The 16,870-nt window shown below is 37.3% G+C and overlaps 2 protein-coding genes across 6 annotated transcripts in view; both read right to left on the minus strand.

Moving 5' to 3' along the window:
• The window catches only part of fam13b (family with sequence similarity 13 member B), a 50,676-nt gene extending 41,218 nt beyond the window's left edge, over positions 1 to 9,458 (minus strand). For 3 of the 5 annotated variants that reach the window (XM_010899067.4, XM_010899058.4, XM_010899076.4), the window contains exon 1: positions 9,229 to 9,457. The gene's annotated coding sequence lies outside the window, so the exon portion shown is untranslated. Of the gene's footprint in view, positions 1 to 1,426; positions 1,447 to 9,228 lie in introns of those variants that run through there. The other 2 variants (XM_010899042.5, XM_010899050.4) reach the window with 2 other exon arrangements.
• Positions 9,459 to 11,469: 2,011 nt separating this feature from the next.
• On the minus strand, positions 11,470 to 16,267 carry cxcl14 (chemokine (C-X-C motif) ligand 14). The gene is made up of 4 exons (XM_010899029.5): positions 15,961 to 16,267; positions 14,715 to 14,820; positions 13,025 to 13,138; positions 11,470 to 12,725 (listed from the first exon to the last, which is right to left on the minus strand). Exons 1-4 carry the CDS (start codon positions 16,025 to 16,027, stop codon positions 12,710 to 12,712), a joined length of 303 nt encoding a protein of 100 aa, XP_010897331.1. The 5' UTR covers positions 16,028 to 16,267; the 3' UTR covers positions 11,470 to 12,709.
• Positions 16,268 to 16,870: the final 603 nt, after the last annotated feature.

Raw genomic sequence — 16,870 nt, forward strand, 5'->3', positions numbered from 1 at the left:
TGGCCTTCCAAATCAGATTTAAGCCATTACTTAGGCATGAGATACAGACAAAACTTAAATAGGAAGCCAGGACCAAACAATGCGTACAGAGAAAGGACAACATGTTCCAAATCTCTGGTTGGTTTGTTGGAGTGTAAATTGATCCTTTACTTGGCTTTCAAACTGAAATTGGCAAGTCCATATTAATCCCACATATCATGCATGACAACCTTTTTATACACAATGTCAGCCATTGTCAGGGTGAAGAAATTGGGTTGAACAGAACAGAACCACTCCAGGCAATGAGGTACTACCTTATTTGTCTGGTTCTGAATCTTATTTGCCAGGCCTAGCAAGCTAGCAGGAACTTCGTCCCCAGGGCATTGAGCACAGATCAACTATTCAACACTGGCCTCAGTGGGAGTGACCACAGAACAACAGATTATTATTTTATTTTTTTACAGTCAGTGAGTAAATCTTGGTAGATAAACCCAATTAAGCAAATTGCCAAAGCACATGTACTGTCCCAGTACAGATATACTGCTTCTTTTGCACCCCCTCCCTTAACCAGGAAGGGTAACAAGGGTATCCCCTATGCCGATTACCTCCCCCTTCCCCGGATGACGCTCTAACGGACCCCCCGGCCACAATCGGCAGACGCATGACCGGGGCTCGAACCCACGGCCACAGCAACGCAGTAATACTTGTGAAGCAATGGCATAGACTGCTGCACCACTTGGAAGGCCCACATAATGTTTAACACTTCAGATGACTTCTAGTAGCCTAGAATAACAGATCATTTTTTGTGTCCACGAGACCGAAGATTATCACTCGTGAAAACATGATCAGATTAGGCTACGTACATTCACCAAAAACATATGCAATATACACTCACCTAAAGGATTATTAGGAACACCTGTTCAATTTCTCATTAATGCAATTATCTAATCAACCAATCACATGGCAGTTGCTTCAATGCATTTAGGGGTGTGGTCCTGGTCAAGACAATCTCCTGAACTCCAAACTGAATGTCAGAATAGGAAAGAATGGTGATTTAAGCAATTTTGAGCGTGGCATGGTTGTTGGTGCCAGACGGGCCGGTCTGAGTATTTCACAATCTGCTCAGTTACTGGGATTTTCACGCACAACCATTTCTAGGGTTTACAAAGAATGGTGTGAAAAGGGAAAAACATCAAGTATGCAGCAGTCCTGTGGGCGAAAATGCCTTGTTGATCAGAGGAGAATGGGCCGACTGATTCAAGCTGATAGAAGAGCAACTTTGACTGAAATAACTACTCGTTACAACCGAGGTATGCAGCAAAGCATTTGTGAAGCCACAACACGCACAACCTTGAGGCGGATGGGCTACAACAGCAGAAGACCCCACCGGGTACAACTCATCTCCACTACAAATAGGAAAAAGAAGCTACAATTTGCACGAGCTCACCAAAATTGAACAGTTGAAGACTGGAAGAATGTTGCCTGGTCTGATGAGTCTCGATTTCTGTTGAGACATTCAGATGGTAGAGTCAGAATTTGGCATAAACAGAATGAGAACATGGATCCATCATGCCTTGTTACCACTGTGCAGGCTGGTGGTGGTGGTGTAATGGTGTGGGGGATGTTTTCTTGGCACACTTTAGGCCCCTTAGTGCCAATTGGGCATCGTTTAAATGCCACAGCCTACCTGAGCATTGTTTCTGACCATGTCCATCCCTTTATGACCACCACGTACCCATCCTCTGATGGCTACTTCCAGCAGGATAATGCACCATGTCACAAAGCTTGAATCATTTCAAATTGGTTTCTTGAACATGACAATGAGTTCACTGTACTGAAATGGCCCCCACAGTCACCAGATCTCAACCCAATAGAGCATCTTTGGGATGTGGTGGAACGGGGGCTTCGTGCCCTGGATGTGCATCCCACAAATCTCCATCAACTGCAAGATGCTATCCTATCAATATGGGCCAACATTTCTAAAGAATGCTTTCAGCACCTTGTTGAATCAATGCCACGTAGAATTAAGGCAGTTCTGAAGGCAGTTCTGAAGGCAAAAGGGGTTCAAACACAGTATTAGTATGGTGTTCCTAATAATCCTTTAGGTGAGTGTATAGTGTAAAACTCTATACAATGTAAATGTTTAGGTCAATTACAATATAAATACATGAGCGAGAAGATGCTGGATCAGTGCAAGCAGCAGAGCCAAGTTAAGCTAAATTTAGGAGAGAGAGATATCTGTAACGGCATCTCGGCTACCCGAATCAGGGCATCCCAGCTACCCGGTAGGGCCTTAAAACTAGAAATGTGTAATACAATTAAACAAAAACTCTTGACTCTATTAACCTAACACTAATTCACAAAACAAAATTGATGTTAATAGATATTTTAGAACATTCTATGAGATGGTATTTGAAGTGGAGAGGACAAAAACATACCTTCATTGCTGTTAGAACCATGTCTTATCATTCCAATAGGGCCATTACCATAAATAACCCTGACTACAAAAAACTACCAATGCTGCAAAAACAACAATTGGCAACATTTGGAAGTAATGGCAAAAGTAGCTTACCTTTAACCTGTTCAATACCCTAGATAATATAACAAATCAAAATATTCATTATAAGGGAGTATAAAATCCAGCAACATCACACTAATAACTATAGGTTGGAACCAGAACAGACAATATCACGAAAGAATTCTTTAGTTATAGATCCTGATTAACCCACAAAGCATTCAATTCATCCTTATGGAACGACCCCTGACCCCTGTGTAAAATATGAACGCTTGGGAGTTGAGACTATTGCTTAGAATATGTCACCTGGAAATTAGTCTTGAAGGAGTAGCTTGCCTGTATCTTTATCTAAGGCCAAGATATGGTCAAAAATCTATAAAATTGACTGTTTGTCTCAGCTAGTCAACATTGTAGATACATCTTGATAACTATTTAATGACATTTTAGCTTAGCCACTTCACCCATTTCTTCAGACACAGCCCACTGTTGACATATCCAAAGCACCAGTCTCAACTGTTAAGCTTTCATATTTTTCACAGTCAGGGGTTGTTCAATATGAATGAATTGAACAATTTCATTGGTAAATTGCAGGATCAATAACATCAATATTCCACAGTAATATTGACTCATACTGTAATATCTTGTAGATACAAGTGTCTAGTAAATAGGTTACCAGGTTGGAAATGTTACCTATTGTTGTTTTTGCTGCATTGTCTGCTTAGTGCATTTAGGGACATTTATGGTGTGGGTAAAGAGAGGTCTCCTAGAGGCCCTATTGGGTTGTAAAGGTATGATTATCTGAGAACATTAAAATGATGTTGTTTACATTTACACTTCTCATGCTATGTCATAGCATGTTCTAAAATCATCTATCAATATACAGCTGGAAAAATAGAGTTAAGATATATATAGTTAGGGTTAGAATTTAGAGAGGTCTCAAAGGAGGCCCTATTGGGATGTAAACAGATGATTATCGGACCAAAAAAAAACAAAAGGTAACTTTCATTCACATTATACATTGTGTATAACAACAAATTCTACACCAAACATTAAAACTAATTTAGAGATAACACAGTTTAGACATAGTTTTAGTTACTTTCGTAAAACAGTGTTAGGGTTATGGTCTCCAAGATGCCCTATTTTCACTATATTTTTCATAATAACAAATATCTACAGTTGTTAGTAATGAATATGGATTGGATCTATTCATTTCCTATAAGTTTATCAATTCCCACAACAGATTAAGTGTTATAATAAAATTCTGTATTTTTGGTCCATCTGATAGGGCCTCTGTGCTCTGTGATTATAACAAAAAGTACCGTTTGTAGCATTGAAAATGGAAGAGGACCGTGATAGCCATGTGTTAATTCATGAAAAGAATATAAAATTGAAATATATATTCAAGAAGAGAGAGATGATAACCTACAGGCCCTACAATACTTCTAAAGAGAGAGAGATAGAGAGAAAGAAAGAGAGAAAGAAAGAGGCATCAAGGAAAGCATGGGGGGGAAAAACTATGCGAAAAGGACGTAATAAACCAGGTCAAAAATAAAGAAATTGACTTAGTATTAGTGTTAGCGAAAGCAAAAAAGGGTTATGGATCTTGCATGTAACAGACAAATTTGTAGGAGACACTTATTAGCATCAAGTAGTTTGTAGCCTGTCTTTTTTTACTGTCCATTTTTAAAGATTGTTGTTCTTTAAAAATGAATCTTCAAAATTGTGATCTTATATTGTGATCTTCCAAATGTCTTACTGCAAAAACATTAACCACATCTTTTTTTAAGAATAGTTAATGTTTTCTTTTTACTGCGGTTGGACCTAACATAACGAACACTAGAAACATCTGTGGGTGGAAGAACAAGCTCTCTGAGACCTTTCTAAACCTGACTCTGAAATGAGATTTAAAGGCTAATGTGTGTTACTTGGCATCCAACTCAATACAAGTCAATTTTCTTTTCTTTTTTTTTTTTATAAAGCTCTACATCGAAGATACTAACTAGCCAAAGGCCTCCTATTTTCCTAATGAGTGCCAATAACATGGGTAGAAAGAGCAAACGACAACTGTGTACTGGGGAAGCTATAATACTCTTGCCCTTGACAGGAGCAGCAGCCTCCCATGGCACAGATTAATTAATAACTAGATCTATTTAGGGGATAGGCATGAGAAGGGCCTGTTATTTAACCCTGGTTGGCAGGGAGGAAAAGGTCATGGTGTTTTCACAATCAGCATACAGTGCTGATGTAGCCTACAGCATGGCAATCTATTGTTCTGTAGATGATTACTACAGTAAATTAGCATATGGAAACAGGCAATTAGTTAGGAAGTAATTTGCCTTCTGGCTAATGCAATGTCTCAATTTCACTCACATCTTACTACAAATGGGCAGATATAAAGATGTACTGCTTTATTTGCATTAAATAATGATGCTGGTTTTCTGAAGGCTTGAGGTGTGGATGAACACAGATTCATTTTGTTGGGCCTCTTGCTTTAAACATTCAGATTTTTTTTAGCATCGACTTTATCAACTCTGATGTGAAGGGACATCTCCAGAACAACACCCAAAATCAACACAATTTGTATGTTGAAGCGGTTGTTACTCAAAGCATTGTTGCTGTAACCGTGAGGTCGCTGGATCGAGAGCTGGCCAGATAAACATTTTAATGGGTTAACACTGAATGCAATTTGGACGCACATCATGACAGCCCCTGCACCTTTGATTAGGTTTGGTCAAAAGCAAGTTGGATCTTATGTGCAAAAAGACAAATATCCTCTTACTCTTCCACTTCACTATGAAATGAAATTTGTCAAACCAAAGGCCACTGGAATGTTCCAAATAAATTGAATAGTTCTGACAATAATCAATCCATAAATATTGAGGGAAGTATATTACATACTTCCGCTCCTATTCTAATGGTTTTGAAACCACTATTTAATTCTCTAGCATGCAAAGGTATTACTCATAGTTAGATTAGCAACTCATGATAGTAATAAAAGTTAGAATTGTTGACATTCCAAGCTTGTGTCTGGCAATAAGGTTAGATAATCAGAAATTATGCAAAAATAAAAAAGAAATCTTATTCTTATTACACAGACTATACAACTATTACACTCAGAAGACTACACAATTATTACACAGTTTTTAAACTCAAGACTATGCAGATATGAAACGTTTCCCTCAATACAAATAGAGACATTCAGGAAAGGTAAAAACTTATATAATATTTAGAGAACTCCAAGTGGAGCACCAACTGTTTCAAGAAAGGTCCAATGACCATCTAAGCTACTTGCAGTGACAGGAATCAAATAATGTACAGCAGAAGCCTATAGAATTTCAAAAAATACAATATATACATATGCAGAGTAAAATGTTTAAAAACTGTATGAAGCTCTGGATAAGAGTACTATATTATTAGGTGAAGTGACCAATGCCTCTATGGAGCAACAAGTGAAGCTAAATCCAACAAGGCTGAGAGCTTGGCAGAGAAAATCCCTGACTTGATGGACAGCAGGTTAAGGCTGTTGTAATCTGAACAGACATACACCTTAATTCATCCTTGACAAGCTTCTGATTCTGATCACACGATTTGCATTACAATCAAACAATCCTCTATCAAAAGGAGTCTTGGATGACTGGAGGCTATGCACGCCTTTGAATTTCTTTTCCTGAGATTCCCTCAAATGCTTAGGAACAACAAAGTTGTTACTGGTCTTCTTGGATTTCCTGAAGGTTCTGATTAGAGATATGACAAATGGACAGATTTCCTTAATGTTTAAACCGTCTGTTATTTCAGTTGGAATTCTAAGAAAAAATTAAATCCCTCATTAATTTACAGCACAGATTGTCTACATTGTGCGGTCAAACCTTGCATGTAGCTTTGAAGTTGTCGTCATCTTACCACAAGTTACCAAACCAACATTAGCTTAATTAGCTTCTCTCAGTTTAATGCAGGCAAAAAAGCAACAATGTTATCAGAAGATAACTAATAAACTACAAGTTGTGCTAGTGTGTATATTAACTAATCAGGCTAGTGTGAGTTAACATGGTTTCTCTCCTGTTCCCTGAAACATAACAGATGCACAGCATACAGCACCTCCCCCATTGCCTGCTTCAGCTGCTGATGTGTTGCAGGGTTAGCTCCAGACTAAAACAACTGATGACGAATTCATTTAAATAGCATTTACATGCAGATACTATTTTCTATTCAAATTATATAATGAGAAAACCTGTACTGGGAAAGAGATATGCGGTAAGGTTCAACACGTTTGCAGGCCTTTGGCTAGTCTCCTGTCTAGGCGCCAAAACTCATTGACTATGTTGTTTAACAGGTAAATGATATGGCGGTCCCAATTGAACAAACAGTTGCTGGTGACAGCAGAATATTTTAGATGCCAATGTGAGATTAAATTTTTTTGTTTCCCAACAAATGGAGCAGAACCAGACTTTGTACGTCGCTGCTCATTCCACTCCAATACACACTGAGTGAGACATGGTCTTCAGACCTCAGCAGCCAGGGGAACATCTCTCAGGAAAGGGTACCACGTAACTTTGGGAACACAGTATGTGACAATTACGATTTTTACCTGTGTACAGCAAAAAATAAAATAAAAAAGTATCTGATTTAAATCTGGCCACAAATCTCGTTTATCTAGACAAAACTGAAGTAGTATGAAACTGTAGTCCTCCTAACACTACAACATTATTGATACTGACATTTTCATTTAAATATTTTCATGTGACAGTACATGTGCAACAGAGAAAGCAGCTTAGACCACTACACCAAGGGTGTTTGCTTGCAATGCTGGGTTTGTAGGTTTTAATGCTACAGGTCTCTCCGGATAACATGCATTTGCTAAACAAAGTAAAGAAAACACTTGTGATTTCCTAATAGCAAAATGGGCTGGACCAGGAATTAAATAAGACTGATGACATGCTTACCTATTCAGTTCATTCACACTTACTGCCTGATAATCTACCTTAATATTTTCCAGAACATCCCAAACCTTTCTAATACATTTCCATCCATACTTCATTCACACAGACATATAATAACAAATCAGTGGAAAACCAATAACAGACAGTATTCATTCTAATAAAAAAACATGCAACAGGGTTTTGGAAACCCTCTAGCAATGTTTTTTCTGGGATACTGAGAAAAACATTGCACGCACAAAATACAGGACCAAATACTAAACTTCTGACTATTTAATATTGTTTACTGAGCAGATCATTGTAGAATTTTACAAACTTTTCAATACATTTTATGTTAAATCAATTGAAAGACATTAATCCACCCACAAGCCTTATTTTAAAATTAGCCTGCATCTATAATGATATAGTGAACAAACTGCTTAAAAAAGAAGGTTAAAAAGAAAAGTTCATCATGGCTATCCTATGGATGCTAGTACAGGCTGACAATTGTCTTAAAGGGGCAGAATTACATTTTGAGATTGAAGCATCCATTGCCATCAATAAGCTTGGCGTTTTATTTAGCATTAGAAGTCAATCGAAAAACAATAATTGAAAGTAAAGCCCATATTTGGAAAAGACTGGACAGTTACAAAATGTACCTTGTTGCTGTTGAGTTCACCTAACCTATAAATAACCAGTAAGCGCTGGGGTGTGGTTTAAGAGCCGCAGGTTGCAAACCCCAGTCAAAAATTGCTTAAAGTGAAATTTGATATTTTTTCAATTCAACAAGTTGTGAATGGATTTTGGTGCGAAAACCTGAAACAAAATAACTGGGAGAAATACAAAACAAACACCAATACAGCATCAACTTTTTACATCTCGGATTTCCACGTGTTTTATTAAAAACTGTCACGGTAATTTGCTATTTTGGGTTTAGATCATAGTAGTCCTGACACATTCAAACCATGATAGATAAAATAAAGAAAAATTTGAAGCATCTGTGCATGTAACACACTATTTAATTTTGGGGGCAAATAGCGAAATTTGACTTGTTGTGGGTAAGAAAAACATTACAGAAACTGTACTTGCAAGGGCATTTTAGAGCTTAGCGGCGCCAAGACCCATTTCAACTGTCAACCATGGCAGCCTGTTGTAGTGACCATCATAGAAAATTCTAGTTAAGCTAACCTTAGCTAGGTAGCTAGTTAAATAACATGCATTGTTAGCTAGTTAGATCGCAACTGGCCAAATCTGTATGTAACTAAAACTAGCTAATTTTACGAAAAAGAAAATGAAACTTATTATTGAATGTGGATTTCTGAGAAAAGACAATGCACGTTACGTCATGTCAACTAACGTTATGAATAGCATAACATGAAACCGAAAGTATACCGTACTGTAGTTAGCTACTGTAGCTGCCAAGTCTAAAAGGACCGATTGATGGCTATAATGTAGCTTGGTGGTTAGCATGATCTCTGGTAAATGAGTTGCGATTGGTGCATATCGTATTTGGCAACCGATGTTAGCTAGCTACCTACCTAGCAAGCTAACCAGTCAAGTTAACGGTAGTTAGCATTACATGGTTGGAAATGGCAGGGGTTAAATGAAAACAACGAATATCGCTAGCCAGCTATGCGTTAAAGCTAATAATATACACAATATCACGCTACGGGTGAGGCTAACGCTGCAGAACAATGCAAGTATATAGTTACCTAATTAACCAGTAATAACGAATACCTGCACAAATAATTAAGACATGTTAGCATGCTAATGACTTTAGCTAGCTAAGATGGCAAGAGACATGCAATGTTGTGCACCTACCAGGTCAAATCCAACAGGAACGGAGAGCCAGAAACATAAATTCTCGTTTTGGGTCTTTACTTGACGTTTTAACAGACAAATAAATTTTAAGAAAACGAAACAGATATAAGCAAAACAAACGTTGTCGAGAACATAGCCGACTAAACAATTCGGTTCCTGTTTGTTCAAATTCGGACTCCGTTTGCAGCTCGTTGCTATAACGTCCCAGCTCACACCCACAAGAAATGAAGCTGCCAAATCTTGTCCCCGCCTCTCCCACTGTTCAGAGGGTAGTATTCATTAGGCACCTAACAAAAATAAAACAGCTGAAACAGGAAGAGACTACCAGAACTAGTCCAATAAGAACAGAATGTTTTCGTTTTCCGTTTATTTTCTTTTTAGCGCTTGATTACGTTGTGCTACTATGAAGACACACCACCAGACAACCAAATGGAGAACCTCCTCATGCATCCACATTGCATCTCCCATCTCAAGCAACATGCAGGCGCCATCTGAATATCAGATACAGAAGCTGCACGGCACCCTACTTATCTTTCAGTCATAGTTTAGACAACCTGAATGTTTAAGATATGTTGATCAGGTAAACCTATACTAGATATAGCAATCAATAATTTATGATCGGGATTCTATATCACATTGTCGATATACAATTGTTGTCGTTCACAGACAATTTGTGCGAATTAAAACATATGGCCTAAAAATAAAAATGGCATAATTTCAGCTTGAAAATATAAAATTCCATTTAGGCTGCATGGTTTACTTTTCCAACCTGAATATATTAGATATTGAACCATCAGTAGATAAACCAGTAATGACGTTATTTAATACAGTGCATGTAGCTTGAAAAATAAAATGTTCAGATAGAAAGCGTTTGGGCGCCATCTACAGGGGACAATGCTTCTGATTGTTTGGGCTGTTACCGCTATTCTAAACAACCAGGGAAGGGCTATTAACGACACTCCTGAGGTGGAAAACCACTAATCTTAATCTAGAACTAACCTTTACCTTAAAAAACCTAACCCTGACCCTAACAATTAACCAAACATTACCGATTTAAACATCTTAAATGAAATATCAGTTTGCTGGTCATTGCATATAGTAATTACCAAAAAAATCATTGTTAATCATTGTTATACAGACATCCCTGTTCCAATGCAGTCAAGTGCATACTGTCTCTGCATTCATGATCCTGTTTGAGAAACTGTATACTGAACAAATGGGAAGGTCCACTGACGTTCAACCTATGGTAAAACACTGGGAATGCTCTCTCCTGATGCCTGTTATGTTGGGTCACTTCCAAGATGACAATACACTGAATAGTTTGATGAGCATGACCGATATGTAAACCATATGCCATTGAACATGCTGAGATTATGGAACAATACAAGTGACAGTTTTTCTCTTAACAACACACAACTATGGAATATTCTGTTACATCCCTCTAAGAGGACCAGATAAAACAATAATATTTCTCACTTCATTGCAAAACCCACCACAGTTGTGTATGTGAAATAGCACTGAACATTAATCAGTTATGCTGCAGCTATATACGCATAACCATAATCAACATTATGTATATACCATAGGCAGCAGCTTAAAAAACAGGCCATTCTAAGAGCTTTTTTCTAAGCAATAAAACAAATGTAATCGCCTGGAGTAAGTTTGGCTTTTGTCAGACAACATGATACATACAAGCTGTGGGTTTGTTTTCTATGTAAGACAACATCAGCAGACAAGGACCCCATACTTCTGTAACATATTGGGTTTACCTTTGAAGGATTGGCCTATTTTGCTTCATCTTGTCCTAATGTCAACAGCATCATGAACGTTCCCCAGGATATTTCAGAAGCACATATAAGGATATGAAAGATTTGGAAGGATTTTGTATGAAGGAATGATTTACGTCTACGTCTACGTGTTATTTAAACGTGGTATCCATCATTACCCCGACCTTCCAAACAAAATAGATTTCTGTGAGCAATGGTTTGTTATCACATTTTTCACCCTGACCTATTGATGCTTAACTGGAAAGGGAAAACAATTACGGAGTGTTCTGGTGAAAGACCAGTGGACTGGATTTGAACCCATGCTACAGCTGTACATGTACACCAAATGGAGCCGCTTAGGCTGCTAGATCACCCTAGGCCACACAGCTCTAAGAAGTCATTTTGCCAACAGTTTGAACACGTCTGTCACACCAGTTGATTTAGAAATGTAAACACAATATCAAGTAAACAATAAAAAGGTTCTATATAGTGTTTTTATTGCTGTGGTTTTTGACATCCATTCCTTGGAATGTTTTGGTGCTTGGTGGGTCAGTTCTAACACATACAGTACTGTACTGGTACTGTATACTTTACATTTCTGTCACCAAATGAACATTTAAATAGCAAAACAACAATAACTCAGTAATACAATACATTACACTAGAAAGTCATATATGAATTCATTCTTACTAACACAGGCTATTGAACTATATACAATGTTTATTTATATATTTATATATAAAACAAGAAGAAGGCGCATTCTTTGAAGACAACTTATATTGAGTATTCTGTTTGGTAAAATAAAATTGCAACTGTCATTGTAACACTGTATATCAATAGCTTACAAAACAATCAAACTTTCTTGAAGGTCTAAATTTAAAAAGGTATTGAATAACATCATGAAAATGCTTTATAATCAACCATGATGCAATCCCTTGAGTCTTATGGGATACAATACGATATAACTTGATAGAATTACTTTTCCATAGGTAGTGACAAATTTATATTAAAATGAAACATGTTGATGAACTCCAGTCTTTGTAATATACACCATGAGAAAACAGAAGACATCAGGATAATGATACAAATTATAGGATATAGGCAACCAATAACACAATACCTAAAGAAAAAGTCTAAATTAACAGGTTGACCTTATACATTGCTCATAATATACTAAACAGTTTATTTGCATATAGGAAAATGACTACACACTGACCTAGTCATCTGGATGTGTTCTCTTCTTGTGTGCATTATATCTTCTCTTTGAATGGACACCATTATACAAAATGAATGATAGACATTTGGGTGCTTGGTTTGAGTGGTTAATAATTCCCCTCACCTTCTTTCATACGAACATACAGTATGCCATGTTTCACCCTTCTGGCGAGCTCACCGAGACACTATAACTCCCAGTTGGTACAATAACAAGAATCCTATGCATTTCCTCCAGTATCCGCTATTACTGGTAAGCAGTCTTGGATGTTGGCAATGCAGAAATATTACCATTATTATACTTGAAATGACTTATGTGTGTAAGAATAATTAGCCTGATGGCCAACTAAAACGGCACCAGCAAACTAGAAATCTCTTATGTGCTTGATAAATCTCACCCCAAGACCAAGTACTGATTGCTTGGAGACTATGTATTGTCTCCACGACAACAGCCTTGAGGTGTTTTTTTCAGTTGTTTGCCTTTTGTGGTCATAATCCATGGTTTAAGCTTCATACACCCTGCAAAGGAGACAAGAAAACAGGTTAAATACTGCCAACTTTCTTCATAGCAACTTACATTAGTAAAATATTACATTTTCCTAACTAGTCCATGTGACAATCAAGCCCACCACCTTAGCATTGGAACCACCCTCCTTTACCAATTGAGCCTTGTTTGTAATATGAACAAAAAGCTAGCAGTTATGTTTCTACAATACAGTATGTAACATAAGCATTTGCTAAATGTATGTAAAAGGAATTGCAGTGTGTAAAAGCAATTGTTTTACAACTTAGGTTTATGAAGTGGGATGACCTCTCACCTATGCTTATCCTTCCAGATTCTGAACCACTTGACCAGGTTTTTGGTGCTCTGCAGTTTGGGGTGCAGACAGTACTCCTGACCCTTGAAGCGCGACACATTCTCCATGGTGACACTGCCAAACAAACACAAATATTGTGTGAAAGGGTGAAAAAAAGCAAAGCCACACTACTGTATTAGAAGCATACGTGATGTTGGTTAATGTTAGCTTCCAAACACTTAAAAACAACCCAAGCAACATACATACTAATACTATAATAACTCACATTCACAATAAATCACACTATGACACCAGAAATGTAAACAGTAATAGAAATATCCATATTATAAACAGGCTTTAAAAACAGCACTGTTAATGGGCCTTAGCATGAAATCTAAGTCTTTAATATTTGCAATGATATCACACCAAGATAGACTGCAATTTTGCAGGTTTAATCCTGAACTCAACCATTGAGTCGTGTTAACCCTAGCCCAAATGTTAACCATTAGCTTAAACAGTTTTAATGAATTCTTCCAAGTAAAACATACATTAAAAAAAAATCTACTTTTATGGACAAATGTGGAACACCAAAGTCAAATTGTGAAATCCTGTTTATATTTTGGCTGTGCCATCTGTGCCTCCAAAGGGATTTTTAAATTGTTCCCTTATTAGTGTTAGTGTTTATTAGTGTTTTCTTGATTAATTATTCACCTGCCCAGCCAACAGAGGCCTTGGTTAATTTGGTTATTCCTAACTCTTGGTTGGACTTGGAGGCACTGCTGTGACATTGAAGGTGGCCCCCTAGAATGTTAAATTCTGAATTGTGAGCCAATGCCAGTCAACAAAGGAGAGAAGGGGCACTCTTTCCGGAGCCCGCTGAGTCTCATTTTTCACTGAGGTCAGTGGCCAGTGGCCACCATCTTATGTAAATTGGCCTGATTTAACTGGTTGGCGTTAATGTCCTTGTGTATTAAGTGAATTACATTTGCCCAGGACCACAGTAAAATTCTTTAATAGTCTAATGGCAAACACAAGTAATTGTTGGATCGACTATACAGTTGAGATGATGTCAAAACCAATGTTCCATATTCAATAACAAGGAAAAAAACAACATATATTTAATGGTTTTGTTTTTTCTGTTCATGACAACACATTTCTGTGCAATAGACTAACTGAACAGTAGATGGCGATTGAGTATGTGATCTTTTACAAAAGTGAGGACCACTTCCATGAAAAGGATTCAAATGTGAGATTGTCCACTATTTTACAATGGGTTCTTTGATGCATGCAATAGTTTAGGGCACTTGAAGTATCTGGAACCTTCAGAATGAGATGGACGGTCACTCGTCTAGGGATAGGCAAGTTGCTTGCTCAATGGGACCATAGCACAAACAACCAACCACAATAGCTGTCTGTGCTTTGTTCACTTTTAAAGACTTTAGCAAGCAACTCTTTAAAAGTGATGGAATAAAGCATATGGATGGTAGATTTGGACAAAGAGGATGATTTACCATAAACCAAATACGTTTTCCCTTTAGACCTAAAACAGCAATCGGTACAATGCAATATGAGATAAAAAAAATAAGAGTGAGCATTTAGAAAAGTTACTGAGCAATTTGGTCAACAAATACAATAGCACATAATAAGTGACCAACATCTCTGAAAGATACAGGGAAAGAGAGCAAAAAGGATAAAAAAAATAATAACTCACAAAATCATCTTCTCTTGGCAGAAAGGATGTTTAGGTTTGATCTCAAGCTTTTGCACATCCTTGTAGCGAATCTTTGGTCCTTTTCTTGTGCACCTGCATTTGTATGCTGTAAAGATACAGAGCATATTTGTTATGCCTGAACCATAGATGGAATAAAATGGAGTACTTTAACATGAAGATGGAATAAAGGATAATCTCTGTATCCATTCAATTATAGCATCTGTTCCAGCATGGGCATTAACCTTGATGCCACCTTCATGTTAAAGTACTCCATTTCCACATTATTCATTGGGTAATACATCCTGATGACCAAGTTATGATCAGGTGGTTAAAGCCAGAGGAAGTCCCACCCGGTTGACTACATTAAATTGAGAGATTCCTTCAATAGCTATCTCCACGCTGGAACACATTCTTTAATTTATGTCCTCTAACCATCTCTATGATCTGAATGTTTTCAGCCATGTTGACAGCTTGGGACTAGAAGCTTCTGTGTGTAAAAAGATAATTCTCAGATATTTTCAAGTATCCATCCCTCAGTGGTTTTAATCGTGTCAGCAATTGTATTATTGTAAACTTAATAACAGTAATTTGAGAATTCTGATTACATTGAGAATAATTTAACAGCTTTGTCAATAACTTAATATGGACCGAATTGTAGATAAAGCCTATATTCCCAAGCTCTGTATATGTAGACAAAATCTCTAATTTATGTAAATGTAGACTTATGTATAATTCTAGTGCTTCACACACACACACACACACACACATTCTCAGGTGCAGCATAGTTCCCACTAAACCTGCCTGTATGAAATAAAAAAAAAGAAGACAAACGATTAAGGAAAATGAGGCAATTGTCTTTACTGTAAATAACGGCTCACTGATTCACATTGCAACTAGAACTTCCCGCGCATGCAGTTGGTCTGGTCAGCTCGTGCACACTACGGAACGTGTGACCCACAACGTCAAGGCTCCCTCGTCAATCATCTCCAAGACCTCGACGCTCAATTCTTTATCATCAGTTACGACAACCTACCAGGACTATGCTAATAGGTTGAACACAATGAATTTGGATAAATGTAAAACCTATTAATAATAACATGTATTAAACTATACAATGTACCCTGACTAGAGACGACGGTGGATGAGTGAGTGCTGAACGCTAACAAAGACTGAGCATTATTAAATGGTAGGCTATATATATATATGATGCCGAAAAAAAACATGTAAACACTGAAAACATATTTACCTTCTGCCTTAAGGGAATATAACGCAATAACTAAGAGAATCAACGCTGCTGTCGTACAACGACGCATCTCGTCTGATGAACCTCAAATTCGGACCTCCGTACTAATTTCCTCTGGTAAATTCGCTCAATTAACAGTATCTTGATATTAGCGCCTTAATCTTAGAAGTGACAGGAGGAACAATATTTGCAATATTCTCCTATATTCCCTCAAGTTTTCACGAACTCCGTAGGTCCAGAGCGCTCAGATCAGATGAAATGTTATTCGCACTTTACTACACTCGCGCTTCTTGCCATCTATCCCTACATGTTGAGCAGCAGCCTTTAAAAAAACAGCTCTGTCCCGTCTCATTAATATGCATCGCCAGTCAACGAATCAAACACTTGAACAAGAGATGGGGAATATAAACAGATGAAAAAAGATGAAACAAGTAATAGGACGGGTTAAGTTTCGAGCCTACTTATTATCTGGGATATTTGTTTCAAGATGTGCTGATTATAGGACAAAGTTGCCTAAGAAACCCAAAGCGCCCATAAACAAAATATTTTATTTTATTCAACTGTTATTTTACCAGGTAAGTCAGTTAAGAACAATTCTTATTTTAGAGGACATGGAATAAAGGCATTCAAATGCAAGTCAGTACACATAACAAAATAAACGTATAAAATGAATAGAAAAATAAACAATAATTGCCAAATAAAACCAATGGGACGTGTACAGAAACGATTAGGTGATTCAGAAGGTGCAGTTGTCAAATAAAAAAATTTTAAGGGGAAAAGTGAAATATTCGTGTCGAGCTTAATTGTCTTTTGCAACTCATTCCAGTTATTGACAGCATCAAGCTAAACGAGTAGCCTATTGATCGAAGGAAGACAAGGCTTTAGGGGTAACCAGAGTGATGTATCTGTGATG

Source organism: Esox lucius, chromosome 4 (genome assembly GCF_011004845.1).
Source record: "Esox lucius isolate fEsoLuc1 chromosome 4, fEsoLuc1.pri, whole genome shotgun sequence".
NCBI lineage: Eukaryota > Metazoa > Chordata > Actinopteri > Esociformes > Esocidae > Esox > Esox lucius.

Excerpts from the sequence above, each read along its gene's own strand:
- cxcl14 (XM_010899029.5), bottom strand. The coding sequence starts at position 16,027 with ATGCGTCGTTGTACGACAGCAGCGTTGATTCTCTTAGTTATTGCGTTA. Across the intron at positions 14,821-15,960 it reads ATATTCCCTTAAGGCAGAAG|CATACAAATGCAGGTGCACA; the intron begins GTAAATATGTTT and ends GTATCTTTACAG. Across the intron at positions 13,139-14,714 it reads TGCCAAGAGAAGATGATTTT|TGTCACCATGGAGAATGTGT; the intron begins GTGAGTTATTAT and ends TTTGTTTGGCAG.